At 37.9% G+C, this 27,333-nt stretch overlaps 1 protein-coding gene across 5 annotated transcripts in view; it reads left to right on the top strand.

Annotated features, from left to right (window-relative positions):
• Positions 1-27,333, top strand: part of kif21a (kinesin family member 21A) — a 253,360-nt gene that overhangs the window by 58,051 nt on the left and 167,976 nt on the right. For all 5 annotated transcript variants that reach the window (XM_039761105.1, XM_039761101.1, XM_039761104.1 and 2 more), the window contains exon 2: positions 23,789-24,011. In XM_039761105.1, the coding sequence (XP_039617039.1) occupies positions 23,789-24,011 (223 nt within the window). The remainder of the gene's footprint in view (positions 1-23,788; positions 24,012-27,333) is intronic.

Raw genomic sequence — 27,333 nt, 5'->3', positions numbered from 1 at the left:
TCACAGCAATTGAACGCTAATCCTGTGAGAGCCTGAAAAGAAAAATAGGGACCAAAATATAATTCTTTTTAGTATTTAAATAATTCTGCAAAGAAGATATATTATGTAATGCTTTTAAAGAAGCTTCCATCCATCCATTATCCAACCCGCTATATCCCTACTACAGGGTCACGAGGGTCTGCTGGAGCCAATCCCAGCCAACACAGGGCGCAAGATTAATTTATACCAGCTGTGTAAGCCTGTGCTATAAAACGCCCGGGGTCCTAGAAGCTTGGGCGCAAGGCAGGAAACAAACCCTGGGCAGGGCACACACACACAGCAAGCACACACTAGGGACAATTTAGTATCACCAATGCATCTAACCTGTATGTCTTTAGACTGTGGGAGGAAACCGGAGGAAACCCACGCAGACATGGGGAGAACATGCAGACTCCACACAGGGAGGACCCAGGAAGCTAACTTGGGTCTCCTAACTGCAAGGCAGCAGCACTACCCACTGTGCCACCGTGCCGCCCTAAAGAAGCTTCCCTTTCATGAGAAACGATTAAAGAAAAATCATTTGCAATATACTCAAAAACTAAAAAGTAAAAAATAAAATATATAACAATTTTTTTTTTAAAGTAAAACGATTTTATTTAGTTATAAATGCACTAAAAAGCAAAAAATAATTTTTTCTTTAACCACAATTTTCACGGTTATATGTGATAAAATAAATCTGTGGAGTACACATAAATCAATTCATTCAGTTAATTAATAAAATAGCTACTTTCATCATAAAATATAAAAAAAAACAAGAACAATGTAATTTTCCACCATACTTAACAACTTTCAAAAATTGTTTGAATCAAATAATTTATGTGTGCCCCACGATTTGATTTAGTCACATGTAAACATCATGAAAATTGTGGTTAAATATAAATTTATTTTTTGCTTTTTAGTGCATTTATAAATAAAGTAAATAAAATTTTACTTAAAAAACTTTTTTTATATAGAAAATCGTTTTACTTAAACATTTTATGTATTTTTTTTAAATTATTACTATACTATCTAAGTCTTCATCAAGACTAACCAGTATGGCGTCTGGGATTGATAGAAGTGTTAGATATGGGAAGTTGGGTAGGGTTGTTTTAACAAAATTTCAAATTTGAATATAGAAAAAGAAGTGTGTAGTTGGAAAGTTACAATTGGATTATAATTTTTATATATGCAAAGTTGACTCACATATCGACAAAAACACTATTTCCCATTTAATTAAATAACTGAAGTTTGGCAGGATGGTACATCTAGGACAGTAAGTATATGCTAAGAAAGGATATTTCATCCATCCATCCATTATCCAACCCGCTATATACTGACACAGGGTCACGGGGAGTCTGCTGGAGTCAATCCCAGTCAACACAGGGCACAAGGCAGGAACAAATGCCCGGGTAGTGTGCCAGCCTACTGCAGGGCACACACACCCACACACCAAGCACACACTAGGGACAATTTGGGATCGCCAATACACCTAACCTGCATGTCTTTGGACTGTGGGAGAAAACTGGAGCACCGGGAGGAAACCCACGCAGACACTGGGAGAACATGCAAACTCCACACAGGGAGGACCCAGGAAGTAAACCCAGGTCTCCTGTGAGGCAGCAGCGCTACCACTGCACCACCGTGCCACCAAGGATATTTCAATATATCAATATTTAGTTATCAACCCAAATAATAAAATTGTATACATGTACCTACTAACTTCCTTAAGCACTTGAAGATAAATATTATCTAGTCCTGGTGATTTATTTGATTTCAGCCTATTTAATCTAAGAAGTACTTCTCTCACTCAGTTTCCAAATAACTTCGTACTTCTGTAGTAGTTCCTTTTATCGCTGGGGTTATTCACTTTCTCACATGTGAAGAACTCGGAAAAATGCTTAGCGCATCTACTATTTCATTGTCTGTATATTTTTACTCCTACTTACAATTCCTGATATACTCTTCCTCTTGACTGTTCTGTTTCTATAAAAATACTTAAACAATCTATTTGGATCATCTTTAACTTCATCTGCTACATTCCTCTCTAACTGAATTTTAGCTTCCCTAATTTCCTTCTTAATTGTTTCCCTCATTCTCTCATACAGTTATTACTTCTTTGCTTTGAAACTTCTACACTTGTACTGTTTTTTGTTCGTCTCTATTAGTGAACCTTTATATTGTTCACCTATTAATTGTACCAGCTTTCCTAATTGCTAAAAACTGTTCTAAGAAGTAAAATTTTTCACACCCTACTTCTTTTTACTGTGAAAACTGGCTTATTAATATCAGCCGCTAGTTATTTACTTATTCTCTTGTCTGTTTCTAATGTCGCTTGTGCCTGATCAGCACTCTCTTGCTAGATGTCTATTTATGTACCACAGAACTCCTCTCTTTACCGCTTTGAAGTCAGCCGCTTACCTGTACTTAAATTAAATTCTTTCTTTCTAATGGTTGAACATTGTGGAAACCAGGTCCAGACACAGCCAGACAGACACCTGAACATTTACAAAAAGCACACGTTTATTTAAATAAAGTCCATACAGTACACAGTGCTCCAGCACCACACACCCTCTTCAAGGGCCCTCCAACGGTCCTTCACCTCCTCCACTCCTCTCCACCGAGCTCTGTCTTCTTCCTCCCTACTGCAGCTCCTGACTGGAGGGAGGCGGCCCCTTTTATGACCTCCCAGACGTACTTCAGATGCTCTCCAGTTGACTTCCCGCAGCACTTCCTGGAGTGACGGAAGTGCTGCCTGAGCACCTGGAAACCCTCCGGGTGTCCTCGGTATTCCTTTCACCAGCACCTATTTTTTTTATAGACCTTAACTTTTCCCCAATAAGGAATTGCTGTTACTTTAAACTATTTGTTGGTTATTTACTAACAGACTTGTCATGTATAGCTAGGGGTGGGCAGTATGACCAAAATTCTATATCACGGTATTTTTCTAAATTATCCCGGTTTCACGGTATTCGGCGGTATTTTTTTTTCCCCATGCATGACTGAATTTTAACCACATTTTCCACTGCAATTACTGGCCAAGAATAACCTATTCCACTGTCAAGAGTAGTGAACATTGTTAAAAAAAAAAAAAATGTAATGTGCACACAAGTATCAATACAGTTTTGCATTGCCCCATAAAGTGATAGTTTTCAAGGGGGTGGCACTAATGGAGAAGGTATCACATTGCATGACAGATGCAGTCAAAATAGAGAACCTTTTCATTGAACAAATTTTGCAAAAACAAACTATAATTTTGACAGCATATTTTCAACCATACAAAGAGGCATGTAGACTTAGTAAAATATCCAGAAGTGCTTGTCAGAAATTGTATTGCACCGAATATGTCTTAGAAAATGAATAAATAGTAAATATTTTTTGTAAACCAACTACACTTTCTCTTAATGTTAACAATCTCTGTCCACTGACACGTTAAAGTGACTTTTTAAACAACTTTATCATCATTAAACTGCATAATATTTAAACTAATAAATAATAACAATAAAATAAATAATAGTATTATTACTGATAGTTGCACTATTACTTCAAGACTTCAATACACAGTATTCACCAAATTAAAATAAAATAAAACAAGTGCAACTTGGTGATGACATCTTTACCAACTGAAGCATCATTTAGGCAAACTGCATTAATATGGACCTTGCTTCAAGCTAAGCTATACTGGGAAGAAAAAAACAAACTATATATCGAGAACAAAGTCAACATTTCCACTTTATCCTCGCCATTTATGTTGAGATTAAAGTCGACATTTCCACTTTATTCTCATAGTTTACCTCATAATTAAAGTAGAAGCTTCTTCCTAAAATCAATGTTTAACCAATTACTTAATTTACCCCGTCATAAGTTAATGCAGCTCATTAAATGCTTTGTGTTACGTTCCCCGCTTCTTAAACTGACTTCCTCCGTACTAAGAGAAGACAGCAATCACCATACAGAATCTATTCACTTCATGATATTCCTGCTTTCTGAAAATTTAGAATGCTAAGATAAATACGTGATATCATTTTCATGATGAAATGCATTAAAGCAGGTATTACACATGCATGGTAGTGAGGCGATACTGCTGCTCCCTCGCAGTAAGGGGTCCCCTGGTGTATGTTCAGTGTAGAGAACTTTATGGCAGGTGTGACGAGGCTCCAAAAAACTGGATGTATGAATAGCTATTGCACAGGTTTAACTTACAGTCATGTGAAAACATTAGGACACCCTTTGAAAGCATGTGGTTTTTTGTAACATTTTTAATAAATGGTTATTTCATCTCCGTTTCAACAATACAGAGATTAAAGTAATCCAACTAAACAAAGAAAACTGAGGAAAAGTCTTTTCAAGATCTTCTGTAAATGTCATTCTACAAAAATGCCTATTCTAACTGAGGAAAAAGATAGGACACCCTTGCCCCTAATAGCGAGTGTTACCTCCTTTGGCTGAAATAACTGCAGTGAGACGGTTCTTGTAGCCATCTACCAGTCTTCGACATCGGTCTGAGGAAATTTTACCCCACTCCTCAATGCAGAACTTTTTCAGCTGTGAGATGTTTGAGGGGTTTCTTGCACGTACAGCCCTTTTCAAGTCACCCCACAGCATCTCAATGGGATTCAAATCTGGACTTTGACTTGGCCATTCCAGGACTCTCCATTTCTTCTTTTTCAGCCAATCTTTGGTTGATTTACTAGTATGTTTTGGGTCATTGTCATGTTGCATGGTCCAGTTCCGCTTCAGCTTTAATTTTCTAACTGATGGTCTCACATGTTCTTCAAGCACCTTCTGATACACAGTAGAATTCATCGTGGATTCTATGATGGTGAGCTGACCAGGTCCTGCTGCAGCAAAGCAGCCCCAAACCATGACACTTCCACCTCCATGCTTCACAGTTGGTATGAGGTTCTTTTCTTGGAATGCTGTGTTTGGTTTACGCCAAACATGTCCTCTGCTGTTGTGTCCAAATAATTCAATTTTGGACTCATCTGTCCAAAGAACATTATTCCAGAAGTCCTGGTCTTTGTCAACTTTATCTCTGGCAAATGTCAGTCTGGCCTCGATGTTTCTCTTGGAAAGCAAAGGTTTCCTCCTTGCACACCTCCCATGCAAGTTAAACTTGTACAGTCTCTTTCTGATTGTAGAGGCATGTACTTCTACATCAACAGTAGCCAGAGCCTGCTGTAGTTCTCGAGATGACACTTTAGGGTTTTTGGAGACCTCTTTTAGCATCTTGCGGTCTGCTCTTGGGGTGAACTTGCTGGGGCGACCAGTCCTGGGCATGTTGGCAGTTGTTTTGAAAGCCCTCCACTTGTAGACTATCTTCCGGACAGTGGAATGGCTGATTTCAAAATCTTTTGAGATCTTTTAAATCCCTTCCCAGACTCATAGGCTGCTACAATCTTTTTCTGAAGTCCTCTGACAGCTCTTTTGTTCTCACCATGGTGCTCACTCTCACTTCAACAGTCAGGAGCACACCAAACTAAATGTCTGAGGTTTAAATAGGGCAAGCCTCATTCAACATGCAGAGTAACGATCTACTAATTATGTGCACCTGGTGTGATATACCTGTGTGAGATCTGAGCCAATTTAAGAGGGAATACATGTGAGGGTGTCCTATCTTTTTCCTCAGTTAGAATAGGCATTTTTGTAGAATGACATTTACAGAAGATCTTGAAAAGACTTTTCTTCAGTTTTCTTTGTTTAGTTGGATTACTTTAATCTCTGTATTGTTGAAACGGAGATGAAATAACCATTTATTAAAAATGTTACAAAAAACCACATGCTTTCAAAGGGTGTCCTAATGTTTTCACATGACTGTAAATATTGTGCAAATGTTGGGTTTCTGATCTGCTGGTCGGAGACACAAACACAGAATTCAATGCATGTTCTTCTGACCGGGCTATCTTTATTGCATGCATGCTGTCTCTATCTGACGTACCAAAACCCCAGTTCCTTTTTCCTTCCTTTCTTTTTCTTTCACCACATAACCAATCACCACAGGATAAACGTCTTTTTGAAATTAAAACTAGTTATAAACTTAGCCCACGGAGTGTTCAGAACTTTAAAAATATCTTCGTTATACATGTTTAATTATGCCATCCATTCAGAGTTGCGCCCATCTCTGAACGAGTTGCCAGCACATCGCAGGATAAATACAAGCAAAACATACACTAGCACGGTCAATATAGCACAACAAAACCCCACATCCTACATGACTTTGAAAGGAAACTGAAGCACGCCGAGTAAACCCACCAGAAAAACATAATCATAGTGCAAGAAGAAGTCAGTTTAAGAATCACTTAACACAAAGCATTTATTGTGCTATATAACTTATGACGGGGTTTGAGAAAATCTAGTAAATTAATTATATTTATTTTACGATAAAGTTTAGTTTACGATGGTCTACTTTAATGACAAATTACGAGAATAAAGTCAACATGTCGTCACACTATTACACAGTGCCCAGGTACATTACACTGTATTGAAAACAAATAAAACAAGTACAACTTGGCTTGCAGTATTATCCAGTAGTATAGAAACAGTATTTACACATCTGACCTTTTAAAACTAAAGTTATCTCCAGGCGACGGATGTGACTCCTTTTTTTCAGCAAACGTTCTTCTGTTCATCATGTTCAACTTTACTTTTAGTTCAGTTTCGGAATGCTCTCTGTCCATTTTCACCGCGCGGCATACCTATGCTACCACCCACTATTTGGTGGTGTAGCAGTGAAAAAGAGCCCTAGTGCAACAAATCTGTGTTTAGCGGTGTAGCAGTGAAAAAGGTTCCCACTTGAACAGTTTCCCGCTGCGCCACGTTCCGAACGTCGTGTAGGCAATTTAAACCAGTGTTGCGGTATAAGAAAAATCCATATCATAAAAAAAATTAAAAACAGTTTTCGGTATGAAATGGTATACCGCCCAGCACTATGTATAGCTACTGCTTTTTGCCCTGCCTTGCTTTGCTGACTTTAGTTTTGAATGCAAGCACTATAAAAGCACACTTTTCAAACACTTCCCCAAATGCTCATATTTTTGCTCCTGTGTGGACAAAAAAAAAATAAAATGCAAAAACCCTTCCAAGTGGAATAAAACATGAAAAATTCTAGCATGACTAATGCAAAAAGTGATGGTAATAGAGGGCACCCTTATTGAGTACCTCATTCCAATCTAAATTATTTGGAGTTTGTGATATTAATCCAGACTGAGGCTTTTGGACTACAACAACAACAACATTTATTTATATAGCACATTTTCATACAAGCAGTAGCTCAAAGTGCTTTACATAATGAAGAATAGAAAAATAAAAGACACAATAAGAAAACAAAATAAATCAACATTAATTAACATCGAATAAGAGTAAGGTTCAATGCCAGGGGGGACAGAAAAAACAAAAATACTCCAGACGGCTGGAGAAAAAATAAAATCTGTAGGGATTCCAGACCATGAGACCGCCCAGTCCCCTCTGGGCAGTTACAAAAACAGGTAGTTACAGTTCAATGATTAAAGATCAACTTTATACATGACTTTTATATTCTTACTTATGTTATTGCATTTGGTATCCTCAATTGAAGAACAAAAAAGAAATAAATAAAAATCACTGTATCATTGCAGAGAGGCTATCTGTGGTAGCATATCTTAATGCACACCTACCTGCTAAAACCCCCACATGACAAGTTTCTGTAAAACCATTGTACTTCTGACCAAAGGTTACTGAATATTAATGACAATTCTATTGCATGGATGTCTTTTGTTCTTATATACTCCTCCACAAAGCTGAAAGCAGTTAAAGAAAAACAGTTCTATTCAGATTTTCTTTGTGTAGATGCAATAAATTACAGACAGCCTTATCAAGCCGTGTTTTCTTGCTCTAGGTTTCAAATACACATTCTTATATTTTCTATTTAAAAGTTGTAGTGCATAATAAATTACACATTATAAAGAACTAGCCACTCTTTCTCTTCTTACCCTTTGACCTGTGTTAATGGGTAAAAAAAGAAAATAAAATTTATGCACTAGTCTAATACTTGTTTTGAGATAGTTTAAACAGAATTCTGTCAGAAGCAGAGTTAAACTGGATTTTCTCAGTCTTTGTGATAAATACATTTTCCTGACACAGATTCATCCATCCACGATGCCTACTACTTTGTGTTACTTAAATAAATTATCAGCCCACAAAGACCCCAAGATGCTATAAGACATCAGCTGATTGACTAAGATGTTGTAGCATTCTGTATTCGGCATTGCTTCCTGTGCTTCGCCATCTCTCCAATGTTACTCATCATTGAACACAGTTGAGAGTTGACTCTGAGAAGCAAAGATTGATATTCCGTCAGTTTCTTCATGTTAACTGTTAGTCGATGCAATTCCTCATTGAGCTCATCTGTTGCAGACTAGTATTAAAGTAGTTTGTTTCATGAAAATATATTGGTGCCAAACTTGAACCTTTGCAGTCCAGTAAATAGATAATCCCATGGGATTAGCAAAAGCATTCTGCAAAGAAAAGACTTCTGGTTAGTCAGAATTTGTGGATGAGTATATTACATTAAAAATGTATAGTTTCATCATTTAGGTAGAAGTTAAAAGGATAAATAGGTACGCTGCAGTGTGACCACAAAATAATTACCTAGTTAAATTTTTCCCTGTAAAGTTTTGTGACCCCGTCACTCATATGACGTTGTACATGGAGATATTGCGCAGCTGTAATTTGGGTGAGGTCAGGACTATAGTGTAGCTGTATTGTCTCACAACTTTGTGGACTTTGGTTTAATTTGCTTTCAGGATGTTGTTTTTCTGAAGTTGCCATTTTCACTCTAAGCCTGTGTTTTATTTATTTATTTATTTATTTATTTTTGAGTTTTCTAGTTAAGTCAACTAATGTTTCCAAGTTGGATTAAGTGTGTTTGAGAATGTTATATTATGGGCAAGGGTCATTCTACTTGTTCATCCTGTCTGCAGGACTTTGAATTTAGGGTTGTTTCTTATATTTGTCTAATTTTACCAGGATAAGTCTCTTGAACTCTGTAAAGAGAAACAAAAGGTTACAGAAAATAAATGTGTGGTTTTCTTTAGGACTGTGATTCTTGAAAGTTTTTTTTTTACAACAGATTACTTTGTCATTGAATAATTTAACACAACCTCTGTTTAGTGAGCTATCACCACTGAAGTTTTTTCTTTGTCCAGATTCTGGCTTTTTTTATTTACAGATTTAGGTCAAAAGTAAATCTTTCAAAAGCTGTGAGACAGCTTCAGTAACCATTTTGATCAAAAAAAAAAAAAAAGCAAGCTGAATACACACACACCAGTAATAATAATAGTAATTTTCTTAATTAGGTAGGCATCTTAGATTGAGTGTGTGATATGTATAATCTACGATATTATCTTAATTGTTGTTTTGACGATGTGGGAGCTGAAATTTTCGAGTATGTCACTCACTTAACCTAAACAACGTTTGGAACGTGGCATAGCAGGAAACTGTTTAAAGGGGAACCTTTTTCACTGCTACACCGCTAAACACACAATGGAGTACATGTGTTAATGGAGGTATTGAGCTATGAAAATGGACAGATAACATTTCGAAACTGAAGCTGTAGCAGACGATAAAGTTGAACATAACACAGAACAACTTTTGCTAAGAAAAGATGCTGTGTCTGTTGTCTGGAGATACTTTGGTTTTAAAAGGTCGGATGTGGACCAAACAACTATTTACTGCAAATGCTGTTGAGCTAAAGTTATTGATGGAGGCGGCAACATGAGCATTTTACTGCACCACCTTAGCCGCAAACATGCTTTGGAGTACCATGAATGTATGGAACTAAGATCGGCACTCTCCACGTCCTCAGGTCCAACTGAAAAAGCTAGAGGACAGTCGAGATAGACGTCCCTTGTATACGCGTTTGCAAGAGATACTGCCTACGACAAAAAAAAGCAAGTGGTGGATAGAGAGATAACTAACGCCATTACAATCCATATAGCTAACGTTTCAGTGGACAGAGATTGTTAACATTAACAAAGTGTAGTTGTTTTAAAAAATATATTTACTATTTATTCCTTTTCTAAGACATGTTCAGTGCAATACAACTTTTGACAAGCACCTCTGGATATTTTAAGTCTAAATGCCTCTGTGGATGGTTCAAAATATGTTGTCAAAATTATAGTTTAAGTTGTTTGCAAAATTTGTTCAGTATAAGCAACTGTCATGCAGTTTGATTCCTTCTCTTCATTAGTGCCACCCCCTTGAAAACCATCACTTTATGGGACCATGCAAACCTGTATTAATACTTGTGTGCACATTAAAATGTTTTTTTGTACAATTCTCATGACAGTGGAATAGGTCATTCTTAGCCAGTCTACTGCAGTAATCACAGTGGAAAATATGGTTAACATCCACTCATGCATGGTAAAAAAATACAATCAAATACCATGAAACTGGTATCATTTTAAAAAAATACTGTGATATACAGTAGAATTTTGGTCATACTGCCCAGCACTATTTGTGAGAACAGGTTCGGCTTCGCTGTGTTGGGAATTGCCTGGAAATTAAATTAAATTAATCATTTATGACACCGGGCGGCACGGTGGCGCAGTGGTAGCGCTGCTGCCTCGCAGTTAGGAGACCCGGGTTCGCTTCCGGTCCTCCCTGCGTGGAGTTTGCATGTTCTCCCCGTGTCTGTGTGGGTTTCCTCCGGGCGCTCCGGTTTCCTCCCACAATCCAAAGACATGCAGGTTAGGTGGATTGGCGATTCTAAATTGGCCCTAGTGTGTGCTTGGTGTGTGGGTGTGTTTGTGTGTGTCCTGCGGTGGGTTGGCACCCTGCCCAGGATTGGTTCCTGCCTTGTGCCCTGTGTTGGCTGGGATTGGCTCCAGCAGACCCCCGTGACCCTGTATTCGGATTCAGCGGGTTAGAAAATGGATGGATGGATTTATGACACCTTACCGCAATATCTCTGAAAAGGATGTTTAATGATTAAATCCATCAGTCCAGGGATTTTTCCATTTCAGCTAGCATTGGGCACGAGGCAGAAACAATCCCTGGATGGGGCCTCAGCTCATTGCAAGGTGAATACAAGCACTCACATACACTAACGTCATTTTAGTGTAACCAAATCTGCATATCTTTGGAAGGAAACCGGAGCACACTGAGGAAACCCTGCAGGAAAACTCCAGGCAGGGAATATCAGCAGCGTGACTCCCTGCGAGACAGCAACGCTAACGTTCTGCCACCGTGTCACCCTCATGCGTGTAATTATTAACAGTATTCATTATTTAAATGAAATTACCAATTTATCTGTAAAATGTAAAATACATGCTTTAATGCATTTCATCATGAAAGTGATGTCAAGTATAAATCTGAGAATTCTAAATGTGCAGAGAGTTGGAATATCATACATTTAATGTGCTTGGTGTGGTGATCTATTGCTGTTTGCCGCTGCTGTCAGGACCGGAGGAAGCCCTACAAAAAAAGACGGCACAGAAGACGTTATGTGAGACTTTTAAAATGTATTGTGTCATTACGATCGGGAATATGCGACGCTTGAATATAAAAGCACCATGAATGAATCTGTATATTGGCATTTTGCTTCACCACATCGAACCATTCATCAAACATTGAAGCATGCACACCGATCTAGTAGGATCCGCAAAGTGGTCTGTCACATATAGATAGTAACCAGAGACTCTGACGTCACATTCCAACTTCTATCTGACGCTGTTCATTTTCAAATAATATTACATGTACTGTGCGTTGAAACTGCTGCACTGAATAAGCTCACGCCTTCTGTAACAGCACCAGTGTGTATTCAAACCCGATCTGACGCTGTTCGTTTTCAAATAATATTGCATATACTGTACTATTTTAGAATAAAAGCATAGATTTGATTTCAGTCAGTCTGTAACAGCCAGTGTAAATGTATGATAATTGTAAAGGTTAGCTTTTTTTTTTTTTAAATTCAGTTTCATTCTCTCAGTCGCGTTCACGATACCCCCCCCCCCATCTGACAGTGCTGTTTTCACATAAAGACGCGCTATAGCTCGAATGTTATTTATTTGGATCACACAAAGACGCGCTATAGCTCGAATGTTATTTATTTGGAGAAGCGCTATAGCTTAAATGTTATTTATTTGGATCACATAAAGACGCGTTATAGCTCGAACGTTATTTATTTGGAGACATGCTATAGCTCGAATGTTATTTATGTAGGGAAGAAAGTACAGTGTCAGGTGCTCATTCAGTGTAATAGGAACCATAGCACAGAGAGATGTGTACACTGCAACAAGTACACATGTCATAAATGTAGGAAGGGCGGCCCTTGGGTATGTGGGAACTGTTAATATTTGAATATGATGATTTTATATAGCAGAGATTGGAAATCAGCAGTTCTTAGCATTGCACCACGCAAGCTGTCGTATCAACCGCCTACTGTAACTTGCTTTCTTTTTTCTTCGGTTATAGTCTTGAATAAAAGTGCACTTGTTTTGTTATACTTGTACACCAACATATGTTCCTGTGTTTGAGCGAAACAGGCATGCTCAAAAAATACACATGTAATGCCACGAAAAGTGCATGCAGACACTTCAGTTCGCAAACATTAGTACGAGAATGCAGTCACAAGTACACTGCAGAGCTATAGCGCATCTTTATGTGAAAACAGCAGTGTCAGATGGGGAGTGTCTGATGATTTCATATAGCACTGAAGTTACTGGTTTTTACTATTCTTTCCTCTGCATGTCCTGGAGTACAAAAGAAACAGCATACAGCAACATGTGGGGACTGGGAAGATCTGGGAAAAAAACACGCAGTCACTGATTACAAACTGCAAGATGTTATGCGAATGAATATGAATAATATGAATAATGTTGTAATCGTGCCACAGAGTTTTCCAAAATGTACTATACAGGTCATAAAACGAATAATTCCAAATATATATACCTATGTCTCTTTTTTTTTTTTTGGACATCATAGACCATAAGGTGCATACTAACTAATTCAGGACCACTCAATAAAACTGAATAAAAAGAAAATCAAGTGACGGTGAGATACGAAGAAGGCAGATTCGCCAATGAGGGGGGGCGGTAGTATGTATTGTGATACATTGCAGAGCTATAGCGCGTCTTTATGTGAAAACAGCAGTGTCTGATGGGGTGGGGAGTAGGGAAGGATCCTGAATGCGACTGGGAGAGTGAAAAGTAAATTAAAAAACCTTTACAAGTATCATAAATTACACTGGCTGTTACAGACTCAAATCATATGTATGTTTTTATTCTAAAGTAGTAAGAATAAGAGCAGTTCACTTCTCAAAACGGAGTAGTGCGGGATCGAAGTCGTGACCTTTTCATTACCAGTCAGCAGCTGATACCATTAAACCCCCAAGGCAGTTGTAGTAAATGTTGGGCATGCTAACGTTGCTTTTTTTTCTGCAGTTATATTTTTGAATAAAAGCACACTTGTTCTGTTATATTTATACCTTTTGTGAAAGTGTTTCTTTGATATTTGGACTTCAAGTTTCATACAATATATAGTTTAAGCTTACATTTTGTCATTTACTACTAGAAGATGAAAAACGTTTCTGTTTAAAAAATGTGTTTACACAGATTACTGTAGAAACAGAACACAAATGAAATGCGTGTGTTCCAAATAACGATCTATTCTGAGTCGGTGGGGGGATGCCACCAAAAAAATGTGCCAATAAAGACAAGCTGCAAGTAGCCGGCTATTCCATCCAATAGCCGGCTACTTGCAGCTTGTCTTTATTGGCACATTTAGAAGACAAAAGACGCTGGTGGAGAGGTGCGAACGGATTTAAGAAGCGATTTACGGTGGGAGGGATCTACGAGTTTTTTCGTAGGTTCTGGTAATTCTAGTGTTAAAGTGGAGCATTTTTCTATTTCAGCAGCAGAGTACCTGCTGTAAATGTTTATATAACCTTGTTCTCTGACAGTAAACACTCCTTCCCCACAACCACCTTTCAGCATACTCCACTTTCTGGCTCACTCTTCAATATAATATACTTCTAATAGCACACTGCAAAACTCTGAGGGGCACCCCCACACCTGTTTAATTAAGAAACTGCATAAAATATGAAACACATCATGAGAAGGAACAAGCAGCCTACAAAACAAAGCGAGTACCAGCAATTACTCTTGCTGCTCCAGGCATACATTATATATACCGTATGGACAAATTTGAACCACACTGTGAAAATATTTATGGAAGAACCTCTATCCTGTACTATGTATTGCTGTGTGATGTCTTAAAAGTGCACATTGTTGCATCATCATTTCAGAACATTGAAAAAGTATGATAAAATTGTTTTGGGCTGTGGGGGGGCTTGTGTGAAGAAAGGGAGAGATGCTTGTGGATTATGTAGGACTATTCTCCTAGGCTTTAGTGGCACACCAGGCCTGTTAAGGCCGCAGATTTAGCAGACATCCTGTTTTTCCTTCCCCAAACTACATTGAAAGGCTGCCTATCTGCTTATACTTTATCTGATGGCAAAGGTGTAAATCCAAGTTGAACTGACATCTTTCTAGTGGCCTCTCTATAAACTTCTTGAGTTAGAAGATGCAAAATGAGCTCAAGCAAGACTAATCAACCTATCTGTCTGTCTGAGATGTGTGGAAGCATCCTTTTTTTTATTTTTATTTTTTCTTGCCAAGAGGAGAACGGAATTACTTTTTTACTGCCACTTGGCCTGTCAAACATGCAGCACAGAGTCTCCTTCTCTCCTCAGTAGAAACTGAGACTTGCTTTTTTCCATCACTGCTAAGCTGTGCTTGAAGCTGTTGCGCTGTGAGGTGCCTGTAAGGCAAGCTGGTGACCCTCAGGAACTTGTCTTCTGATAAGGTTGTGACTTTGCGTCTGCCAGATCTCTTCCTATCAGAGTTTCTTCCAGTTTTCAGTTGCCTTTGTATTGTGTACATTAGTATAATATCTGACACATTTTTTTTTGCAATTTGTGCAAATGAAAGGCCTATGGGTAATAATGCTCTGTCTCATTTCATTTGTTACAGTTTTCTTGCCATTATCACTGGAATTTATAACTTTCTACTGTGTAATATTGTCCATGTAGTACTTGATGTAGTAACACATTCTGCTTTAAGATAGACAGTTTTTAAGTAATCATCAGAAGTTGGGACACCTATGAAAATGGTTTGCTGTGATTTGCAAGGCCTAATATACTTTAATTGCTGCAAAATATCTGTTGGTTGTAACCTGTTACTTTTTCCTTGAACAAGGCCCATTTGTAATATTCTGAATTGTCTTTTATCAGTTTTTGCTTATCTAAACTTTAAACCTAAGTAATTGGTTACATAGTACTTTGATACATCGATTAACTAACAGTACTGTATCAGAGAACCATTGTCATTGTCATAAGAGTTTTTGAAACCGGGAAACACACCTAGTGTTGAATAAAGACCAGAATCTTGGTCATATCTACATTTTATTAGTTTTAATGTTTAAAGTTATGACCTTTAAATGGTATAATGTTAACTGGACTTTTTTATGTGATATTTGAATTGCAGTACACCTTGAAAGTCTGTCCAAGTCTGTCTCCTTTTCCTCTAATGGGTATTTTAGAAAACTTTGACGTGAACCAAAATGGTTTCATTTTGTCTTTAGGGCTTTAATATGTAACCAGTTTTCCTGTGTACCTGCTATTTCTAAGTCACGTTTAATAAAAATATGATTCAGCTAAATGAATATGTACTTGTTCCCTTAAATGATTGCAGATGTGACCCCTGCGGGCAGAGTGTACATATTCATCCAACTAAACTAACTCTTGTCTGGACAATTTTGAATATTTTAAAATAAGCTAATATGCACATCTTTGGAATGATTAATGGAAGTCTACATGGAAAGGAAGTACGGACTTCCTTCAGAAAATTTTCAGATCCCAACCTACTACAACAATAATCACTGTTACATCTTGTCATTCTCTTCACTTTTGTGTTCTGTGTACAATTAGTGTTCTTTTCTCCTTGACTATGCTTTGTCCCTTCTGGGTTCTCTGGAAGAGACAGTCTGTATAAATATCCTTTGTCTTTCTTTTTTCCATTTATATTCCTGGTAACTGTTATAACCAGAAGGGAGGTTCAATTCTGATCCTAAGAGTTCTACTTGGACAGTTTTACATTGCCTCTTTCCAATAGAAGAAAAAAGAGCCCTGTGGCAAGTTCTCTATCCTATCCTTATTGATCAAACTTTTACTTCCATAGTGCTCCACCTGATGTGAGTGCAAGGGCAGCATCTTTCAAAATGTTTTAGAGATTAAAATTTAGACATAATTTAAAATATTCAAAAAGTGTTTTTTCCACCACATAAACAGGAATGGTGTAGTTCACCATTCACATGAGGAGACATACATAAAAAAGGAACTGTAAACGTGAAAAGAAAAAAGGATTTCCTTCTTTAGTTAGGTGGAGCTGGCAAATTGAACTGGCCATGTATGCTTGAGTGTGCCATGTAGTACAATAGCACCTCATACAGTTTTGGTTCCTGTATTGTGATTGAGCACTTGTTCTAAACCCTGGTATAAATTAATGAGTTTGACAATTTATGGAAGAATGGATGCATGCATTTAAACGTCTAATCTTCATAAATAGTCCTATGACCACTGTTAGGCATTGTGTCCAAGCATAAAAATGAATACAAGGACCAACATTTTGAATGAGCAACAGTGAACAGAAATACATTTCTAGTTAATTTAATATGCTGACAAAAATTAATATTTGCAGGGTTAGTGATGAGATTTTTAAATTACATAATATAGTTATTATTTATTAGTTAAATAGAACCTATAGTTACATGTTAAACAATATTTTCTTTAAGAAATAGTTGATTTTTGTTATAGAAATAAAAAAATCACTTGTTACAAGTTTTTGGAGGTTTAGTTTTTGAAAAAAGACTTAGTCAGACTTTTTTTGAGATATAACAGTTCAGGGTAGAGCCATTTGAGTGGTTAGAATCTGCAGTGGCTGACACACAATACTTGTACTGTTTTCCTAGTAAAACAATATTTTGTCTCTTCACAATATAGCCTTTCACAGTGAATTCATTTAGAAGAATTTTTTAAAGTAACTCTGTTAAATATAATACATTCATTTTTCATATATGAATTTTTTTGTTTTTTATATTCTATGTTTTTAAGAAAACCTCTGGTTTGTAGGTTAACCGGATTGAAAAACATTTCATATGCATTATAATCCCTTTTTAAATGTGAATTGCTAATTTAAGTTACTTAGTACAATTAGAAATTTTCAAGTTTTTTTCAAAGTAACAAGCATAATATAGAGGAATGGATGGAAATAAGAATCTTTTTAAGAAAGGATGATTTTGACAAGAGGAGAATTATGATGATGGTTTTAGCATTAAACATCTTTATAAAGGTAGTGTGTTAAATGAACGTTTTTCTGTAAAGTGTTTACTTTTAAAACTGTACGGTAAATATGAAGCAACCTATCTTTCTTACTGATACATTTTCTGGCCTGTTACATACTTTGGATTTTAACATCAAGTACAAAATCTGTCTAGGGAAAAAAAAATTAGATACTGTTGCCATATAATTCTCGTATAAAGACAGAAATTTTTATTTGTAAGAATATAATAAAGAGCTAGAAACAGAAAACTAGTTATGAAAAGAAGAAGATCCAGATGTCATTAGTCTAAAAGAGTCACAGACCAAAGATCAGATAGCTCTTAACAGATAAGCTTTTGTTAACCTCACACTTGGATTATATTTATATTTCTGGGTAATCTAAGGACCAAAAGAGGCCTTAGCATTGAAAGTAGGTTTTGACTTGCCTGTACTGATGTAATGCATGTGTATGTATGATCACTTGCAAGAGGGACAGACTATTGATGTTTATGGGCATCTGGATACAATTCGATTCTTATAAGCCGCTAAGAAGAATAATTAATCATACGGCAAGTGAAATTTATTATAACATTGCTGAAATAATGGACTTGGGTAGTGAGTCTATTAGTATAGCTGCAAATGTTGCCTTCATTAATCCCCTGAAATTGTTAGGACCTTAGTACCTTTTGTTTTACCTTAGCCAAAAAAAATTCTCATTGTGTTGCCTTGGTGTTTTTGACATTAAACATTGATATTTCATCCCATCAATAAGTTTTTTTGTCATTTGATTCCATATAAATTCAGCTTTCTCCTTGTGTTTGCGTGGGTTTACTTCGGGTACTCTAGTTTCCTCCCACAGTCCAAAGACATGCAGGTTAGGTGCATTGGCGATCCTAAATTGTCCCTATTGTGTGTTTGGTGTTTATATATGTCTGCGTGCCCTGCGGTGGGCTGGTGCCGTGCCCAGGATTTTTTCCTGCCTTGCGCCCTGTGCTGGCTGGGATTGACTACAGAAGACCCCCGTGACCCTGTAGTTAGGATATAGCGGGTTGGAAAATGACTAACTGATTGACTAAATTCAGCTTTCCATTTATGTATGGCACTTCATAAGACAAAATTGTGATAAATGTGTTCATGCATACAAAAAAACAAAATGGAAATGATTTTTTTTTTTTACATTTTCATCATAATGAAACAAATGCAGACACAATTAATGCAATTGAATGGAAAAAAATAAAAAGACAATCTTATTTTTAAATGGCTCAAAGTTCATATCTGTGGCCTCTTTTTGTCTCACTCATCTGATAATAGTGTAATATAAGTCCAATGATTTGGCACAAATTCACCATATTGCAACATAATATGAAACTGTATTAATGTAATTGCAATAAAAGTGAAAATGGCATGCAATCAAAGAAAAACACATTTTCATTGTATAGACAATACAAATGGACATAACAGATTACATAAAGAGGAAAACAAAACACTTTTCGAATTGATAAAAGTTACTGTGAATCTGTGCTGCTCTTATTTAGTAGGATATGTAGTGTATCCCCACTTCTGGTAACACTGTCATAGCTTATCATTTGCATGTTTGACATCAACTATACTAAATGCTTATCTCACAAAATTAAAATATTATGTTTCAGTCTTGTATGGCTTATTTCTTCTTGGAGTCAGGCAATTCCTTTGTTTGCAGACATATACCATAGCCCAATCTCTGGAGGTGGTTTTTCTCGCATGGGCTCGGTATAAACATTAGGAGTTTTACTCATTATTAGTCAGTATTGCAGTACTTAAGCTGTAATTGTTGAAAGCTGCTTATGGGTCCAAGGACGAAAAGATGCATGTTGTTGTATTTGTCCTCCTATTAATATCTCATGATGTGTTAAGACCTGTTTCGTTAGTGGTACCCTTTATTAATATTAATGCTAGTGGTTTAGCAGATGGTCATTTTCATCCAGTTTCTGAATATACCTTAGCTAATTTGTTTTTTTAATTGTCACATATTATTCTGAAGGTGGTAACCACAATGTATATATTTCCTTTAATCTTTTCTTCTGCTTATAATCTTCATTATATATCCTACAATAAAATAAAATGAAAAAAACCTTAACCACGCCACTCAATTGTAAAGCATATCTATTATAACAAGTAAATAATCATAGTATAGAATAAAGTCAGTCTGAATATATATTAAGGAAAGACATGTTAAGTTGGTCTTATAATATTTTAACTTTTGGCGCATAACTTTTGCTGCTATGAAAGTAAACTGGCTATCTAAAATTTCTGTAACAGAATATCAGCCATTTCTCCCTTTTTGACACTTGTATCAGTTTTGCTATATGTTTCACTAGAGGCAATGAGGAACCATGGGATATCTGTCAGGGAAATCCCTGAAGCAAGTCCCATTAATATAACAAACTGATAACAGCCAAATGTTGTAACAAATGGGTCTGAGGGTGGAAAGCAAAGTGTATCTAAAGTAAAGACAAAAGAAAAGAGAGGTTATTAAAACAAAAGATGCTGATGGTAAGGTGTGAAGGAATTTAAGGTGGGCTGGGATTTACAAGGTTTTTCATAGGCTTCATGAATTTTAATGTTAAGTTGACAGAAATCAATGCAAACGCACCAACTTTCATCAGGCTCTGGGACCATGGCATTAGGGCTACACCAGGGACTAAAACTTTCCTCTATTACACCTTGAGCTAGCATTCTATTGATCTCAAGCTTTTTTTGGCTCCGGAAGGCGATATGGGCATTCTCAGACATTGGTGATGTCATGCACAATTAGTGTCATCATCAGTGATGATGTTGTGCACAATCAGGGAAATTCTTCCGAGACAGAAAAGATGGTTGCTTTGAGCTCTTGTTGTTGCATGGCCATCAAAAATGTGCCAAAGTTAAGGTTTCTGAACTAAGAATGAATGAGGAGTAGGAGTTGTCCAGAGTAGGGATTGGGCTCCCTGTCCTTCCACGATTTCAAGAAATTGACATGGTATATTTGTTTGGTTGCCCAACAATTAGATTGTTTAACCCACTAATTGACCATCCCCTTCCTCTTCTTAATTTCATATACCCCTTGCCAGTGTGCCAGTAATTTAAGTGGGAAGTATTAATAACAACCATGACTTGGTCTCCAGATTGTAGTTCGCGAAGAGACGTGCCACGATCATATTAGTGAATCTGTGCGGATTGTGTATGCTCCATATTCTCTTTTAGTGTTGTTTGAGTGTTTTCAAATCAATTGCGTAACTAGGTGATATGTTCTAGAATATTGGTAGAAGGGAGTGCCTGTTCCTCCCATCCTTGTAGTTTGTCCAATATTTCCTGGACTTGTTGCCCAAATAACAGTTAAAAAGATGAGAAAACCGTGGAGGCTTGTGGGACCTCCCAGTTTGCAAATAGTACCGGGGAGTAATTGATCCTTGTTCCTCCCATCCTCAACTGACCACCTTGTGTAACATTTCTTTGAGCTTCTGATTTAACCACTCCACTAAACTATCAGTTTGAGGATGATATACTGAGGTTTTTAAATGCTTAATATGGAGTAACTAGGCAACATCACTGAGCATCTCCAAGGTGAAAGTTGTTCCCTTGTCTGCTAAGACTTCATTCAGGATAACGACATGCAAAGACTCCTACCAGTTCCTGTGCAATATTCTTGGAATTGATTGGTCTCAATTAAATAACCTTGGGGTAAAGTGTAGCGTAGTCAACTCAAGCTAAATATATTTATGACCACATGCAGAGGGTTCAAGGAGTCCTACAATGTCTACTCCTATGTGATCAAAACGATATGTCAATGAGAGGAGAATGGTGTGTCCAAGGAATCTGACGTAAATGTGCTTCTGAACAGGAAGCACTAAAACAGCGGACCTCCTTGTTAATTCCTGGCCAATAAAATTGAAACTTAATCCATTCTAACGTCTTCTAGGTTCCCACATGGATACCTGGAAGAAGGGTGTGTGCTAGCTTGCAGACATGCCACCTGTAAGTTTGTGAAACTAACAGTAACAACCTCATCTAACCCTCATGCTCAGCCACACAGTACAGCAATTAATTATTAAGCTCCAAAATGCGGACCCAGTGGCATTGGATTGAAGGCCAGAGGTCCATCATCATCTAATTCTTCCACATGAAGCCTGAAAACCATGATGACTGATTTAGATCATTTATATTTATTAGAATGCCTAGTGGGGGCTGGCTGGTCTCATGGTTCTCCAGCCCTCTGGAGTTTTTTTGATTGTTTTTTCTTCCTGACCATCAGATCTTACTTTATCTTTCTTAATTAGTATTGTCTAATTTTCATATTTTTTTTCTTTTTTCGTTCATCTTTTAAAGCAGTTTGAGCTGCATCATTTGTATGAAAATGTGCTGTACAACTAAGTGTTGTTGTATGTTGTCTTGCGATCAGAACAACCACATTTTTAGCAAACTTTAGGGAATCGTCATTCTATTGTTTTCTTTTGAACAAAGCTGGAGTATGCTTATACTGGAAATGTAATTCTGAGAGTGGATCTGGAGAAATGTCAGCGAGTTGAGTGACGTTCCATGACGTCTTGCCTTCTGTCTCTGTTGAAACGTTAGTACAGGACAGTGTTACATTGCTCATGTCATACTGGGTGGCCTGGCCACGTGATTCCTACTGTATTGCTGGCTAACAGCACAGAGTGGAGACAGTTTGAAATGGAGTATCACCATCTATTTCAAGGCCCAGTGTTTTACTTAGAGTGGTCTGTGCTTTTCCACTTTTGATTTGTTACCACCTTACCCAGTGTCACTGGATAAAGTAGACTGCACATAACAGCCTCTGTGATTTTATGTGTTATCCCCTAAGTGATTATACAAGAGGCAGACCTATACTATCAAGTTTCCCCATAGATACAGAATAGACTGATCAAACTGATTTCTATTGTTGCCAAAGGACGTAACATTGTGCAACAATGGAGATGTTGCTGCCAGAATGTATAAGTGCATTTATTTTGTGCCTATTGACTACAACCACCCCAGCGCAAGGGGAGGGACAAGGGATTTGCAGTGAAACACTAACTTTCTCCTCACACCCAGCTGCAGTCTGTTGGCTCACTGAAGTGGGGGACATTTTGTGTGGGTATGGCTCATCTCCCCATACTTGCAAAAGCGGGGAAGGAATGTGTGCTTCTCTTTTGAGTTGACCAATATCTCTGTCTCGTGACGAGTGAACTCAGGAATAGCAACACATCCTATTTGGCACTTGGGCAACCGGCAGACCATTTTAAACACTCAACTTACGAGGCTGCCCAGTTGTTCTCGATGGCTGTTATAAGGGCATCCATGAACTTATATTCCTGTCGCTAGTCCAGCCAGACAAGGAAGTTGTTTATCAGGATGTCACAGGCTTACCATCATTTTTGTATCACTAGCCCATAATTTGAATACTTGGTGGTCCCCTGGCCTCTCTGGGTTAAATTTCAACTCCTGACAGGCCCAGCACCATATGTCAGCAGCACCTTGGCTCTGAGTTGGTTGTAATCTGCAGCCACCCACTCATCAAAGTCATAATAGTAGTCAGGAAAGGCACCAGTATGTGAACCCAAAGATAAATTTGTCTTGTGGTGTCCCTATTAATTCATTAAAATGCATTATATGAGGTTATTTTGGGAAAACGAGTCACATCATGTAGCTGTTTTAACAAAGTGCGCAACAAACTTTTGCTAGTGCTTTTTAAAACGTTCTGTGTTCTAACAAAGAAGCAGGCCTTAGATGAAAAACAATATTAATTTTTTTCTCAAAATGATTGCTGCAGTGAAGGTGAAGAAAGTAGGCTATTATCAGTATGTCAAATGAAGGAAAAGTAGTTTGGAAGGACAGCCATTATTTTTTCACAGAACATCCATCCATCCATTTTCCAACCCGCTGAATCCGAACACAGGGTCACAGGGGTCTGCTGGAGCCAATCCCAGCCAACACAGGGCACAAGCCAGGAACCAATCCCGGGCAGGGTGCCAACCCACCGCTGGACACACACAAACACACCCACACACCAAGCACACACTAGGGCCAATTTAGAATCGCCAATCCACCTAACCTGCATGTCTTTGGACTGTGGGAGGAAACTGGCGCGCCCAGGGGAATCCCACGCAGACACAGGGAGAACATGCATACTCCATGCAGGGAGGATCGGGGAAGTGAACCTGGGTCTGCTGTGAGGCAGCAGCGCTACCACTGCGCCACCGCGCCGCCCTGCACAAATACAGAAAAAAAAAAACTTTTGTTTCTGAAGTACAGTATATTAAAAGACTAACTTCTTTATGTTGTTGTTGATTAATTCAGAAGACAAAATTGTGTAAGGATGGCAGCTACTAGAATTGCAGTAATTGTTTAAAGAGGTGTAATATGTTCATCTAAACTAATTAAATATTTTTCCTTTCCTTTCAGAATTCGTCCTCAGCTTGCCAGAGAGAAAATTGAGGGCTGCCATATTTGTACATTTGTAACTCCTGGGGAACCTCAAGTAATTTTGGGAAAAGACAAGGCTTTTACATTTGATTATGTATTTGATATTGATACACAACAAGATGTCATCTATTCAAACTGTACAGAAAAACTTATTGAAGGTTGTTTTGAAGGATATAATGCCACTATATTTGCTTATGGCCAGGTAAGCTGAACAGAGCTGTTTCTTTATTCCATTCATTTATATTCATTTATTTATTATAAGCAACTAAGATCTTTTAAAAACCAATGCAGTGAATATTTGATTTCTGCTGTTAAAATGTAATAGGAAAGAAATTTTAAATGGTTATGTACACTATGTTCACTTGTGATAATTCGAGATGTGTACTGTAAATGTAATGATTTTGATACTGATGTTACTTTACCTTGGTATTAATTTTACAGTTTTTTATCCTCAAGTATGTGGAAACCAGGTTGGTTGGGAAAATGCACTGATACAGGTTGAATCAGGGCTATTAATTTTAAGATAACATTAATCACTAATGGATACATGGCATACATGTAAATGTGTGATAATGATAAATGAAAAATCATGTAACAATTTGTATTAGTTCTTTAACATATTTAATGGCCTCAAGAACCACCTTAATCAGAGTTATGTTATGAATTTTGTTACACAATTTTTCAGTTATGACCAGGCTTATGAAAGCTTATGGCCAGAAATATGCTTAATGCATACAAATAGTAATCAGTGACAAAGTGCAAGTGGAGAAAAAGAAAATTGCAAACATCTTTGAATGGGCTGTACAGGATGTATTATTTATTATCCACTCATATATTTTGGCTTTGACAGTCATAAAGCTAAATATATCTGTAAATAGAATTGTTCTCTTGGAAAGGTATGTTTTGATTTCCATGCCACACCACAATCCCTATTTTTATACAGTCATATGAAAACGTTTAGGAACTCCTCTTAATTCTTTGGATTTTTGTTTATCATTGGCTGAGCTTTCAAACTAGCAACTGCCTTTTAATATATGACATGCCTTATGGAAACAGGAGTATTTCAGCAGTGACATTAAGGTTATTGGATTAACAGAAAATATGCAATATGCATCATAACAAAATTAGGTAGGTACATAAATTTGGGCACCTGAACAGAGATATTACATCAATCCTTTTGCAAACATAACAGCCTCTAGACACCTCCTGTAGCCTTTGATAAGTGTCTGGATTCTGGATAGAGGTATTTTGACCATTCTTCCATACAAAATCTCTCCGATGGCTGCTGAGCTTGGACAGTCTGGTTCAAATCATCCCATAGATTTTCGATGATATTCAAGTCGGGACTGTGACGGCCATTCCAGAACATTGTACTTCTCCCTCTGCATGAATGCCTTTGTAGTTTTCGAACTGTGTTTTGGGTCATTGCTTTGTTGGAATATCCAACCCCTGCGTAACTTCAGCTTTGTGACTGATGCTTGAACATTATCCAGAAGAGTTCGCTGAAACTGGGTTGAATTCAACCAGGACTCCAGTCCCTGAACTAGCCACACAGCCCCACAGCATGATGGAACCTCCACCAAATTTGACAGTAGGTAGCAGGTGTTTTTCTTGGAATGCAGTGTTCTTCTTCCGCCCTGCAAAGCGCTGTTTGTTATGACCAAACAAGCTAATCCAACCAATTTTTACACAGACAGTTTTTCACATTTGATTTAATTTCATACAACTAAATACTGCTTCACTAAAAATCTTTGTTTGGGAAAACACCCCAGTACTCAGATGTTCTTAGGAAATGAAACACATACCACTTTTATCTTTTTTGTTGAAAGTAAATTATTATGAAGGCTGTGAGGGGTTCCCAAACTTTTTCATATGACTCAATATAACATTTCCCACTTTTAACAAATTAATATTCCTGGAAGTCTGCTATTGGATCTTAATGAGGAATGCTTATCTCTAGAACAGGTAAAAATATTGAAATTGATGCCAAATGTCACGTTCATGTACTTCACACTGCATTTTGTAGTGGATTTCTGTACCAAAATTTAGAAACATACATTTCCCTCAATATTATGCTGGTTGGCAGGTAGTGTATACATGGAAAAAATAAACATTTAGAGCAGCACATTGTATAATTTTATGTATAATTTTTATTTAATTTTATATTTTTGGATTTATATAAGTGAAATATCTCTAGAAAATCTCTTACATTGCATTTAAGATAAAGCAAGGATAGATTTTCTTTTGCCCATTAATATTTGCAAAATATATGTATATATGTATGCGTATAGGTGCATCTCAATAAATTAGAATATCATCGAAAAGTGAATTTATTTCAGTAATTCAGTTCAAAAAGTGAAATTTGTATATAGATTCATTACACAGAGTGCTATATTTCAAGCGTTTATTTTGCTTATTATGAGTTTTATACATAATGAAAACTCAAAATTCAGTATCTCGATAAAAAAGACCAATAAAAAAATATTTTTAATACAGAAATGTTGGTATAATGATAAGTATGACCATGTACGCACTCAATACTTGGTCGGGGCTCCTTTTTCATGAATTACTGCATCAATGTGGCATGGCATGGAGGTGATCATCCTGTGGCACTGCTGAGGTGTTATGGAAGCGCAGGATGCTTTGATAGCGGCCTTCAGCTTGTCTGCATTGGGTCTGGTGCGACGGGTCCCCACCTTGTAACAGGCGGAAAGTCCAATCTGGGATGCCATTGTGGAAGCTGGCCTGGACACAGACAGGCAGACATCGTTTTGAATCACCCAATACACGTTTATTTGCAATCCCTATTATTTACAGTGCGCACACACAACCCCAGCCGTTCGCCAAAGTGCCCCACTGCATGCTGAGACCGCTAGGGGTTATCGGCCCATCCCGCGAGGGCAGGTCTCCCACGGCGGGAAGCCGACACACTCCACTCCAGGGCCCGGTCCTGCAAAACATAAATCAGAACAAGGGGTGGAGACATTGCCCAGACGCTGCCACTCACCGTCTCTCTGATTCATATACGGGCAACACTCCCCCCTTTGACCGGCACCCTGGTGCTTGCCACTTCGGCCCCACTTCCGAGACTTCCATGGCCCCTTTGTTGGGACATCGGACGGGATCGCACATGCCCCCATCACCTCAGCCGGTTGTGGGATTTTCCTCTGCCTCTGCAGAGGGTGGCCCTTCTCTGGATGTTAGCGGTCTGGCTCTCTTCCTTCGATTCTTTCTTTTTCTCTGGGACACTGATGGTTTGGGTCTCCCTATGGGAAATGTATACCCTTCCCGGCTGCGTCCCTGTGAAGCAACGCGAGACCGCCGCAGGCTCGGGGCATAGGGCACAAGGACTCGCGGCACTCATCGCCCGGCATCCTGCCTGCCTTCTCGTGGTCTCCACCCTTACCCCGCGATTGGCTCCCGCTGCCGCATCCACTATCAGAGCCTCCCCCCACTTGAATCCGATCACTCACATCACGGTTCTTTTCGGTGGGGTCTCCCTTATCCTGTATGGGGCCGGTTCC

This window comes from Polypterus senegalus, chromosome 8, assembly GCF_016835505.1.
Source record: "Polypterus senegalus isolate Bchr_013 chromosome 8, ASM1683550v1, whole genome shotgun sequence".
Lineage (NCBI taxonomy): Eukaryota > Metazoa > Chordata > Cladistia > Polypteriformes > Polypteridae > Polypterus > Polypterus senegalus.
This window is presented reverse-complemented; position numbering and strand designations above follow the sequence as displayed.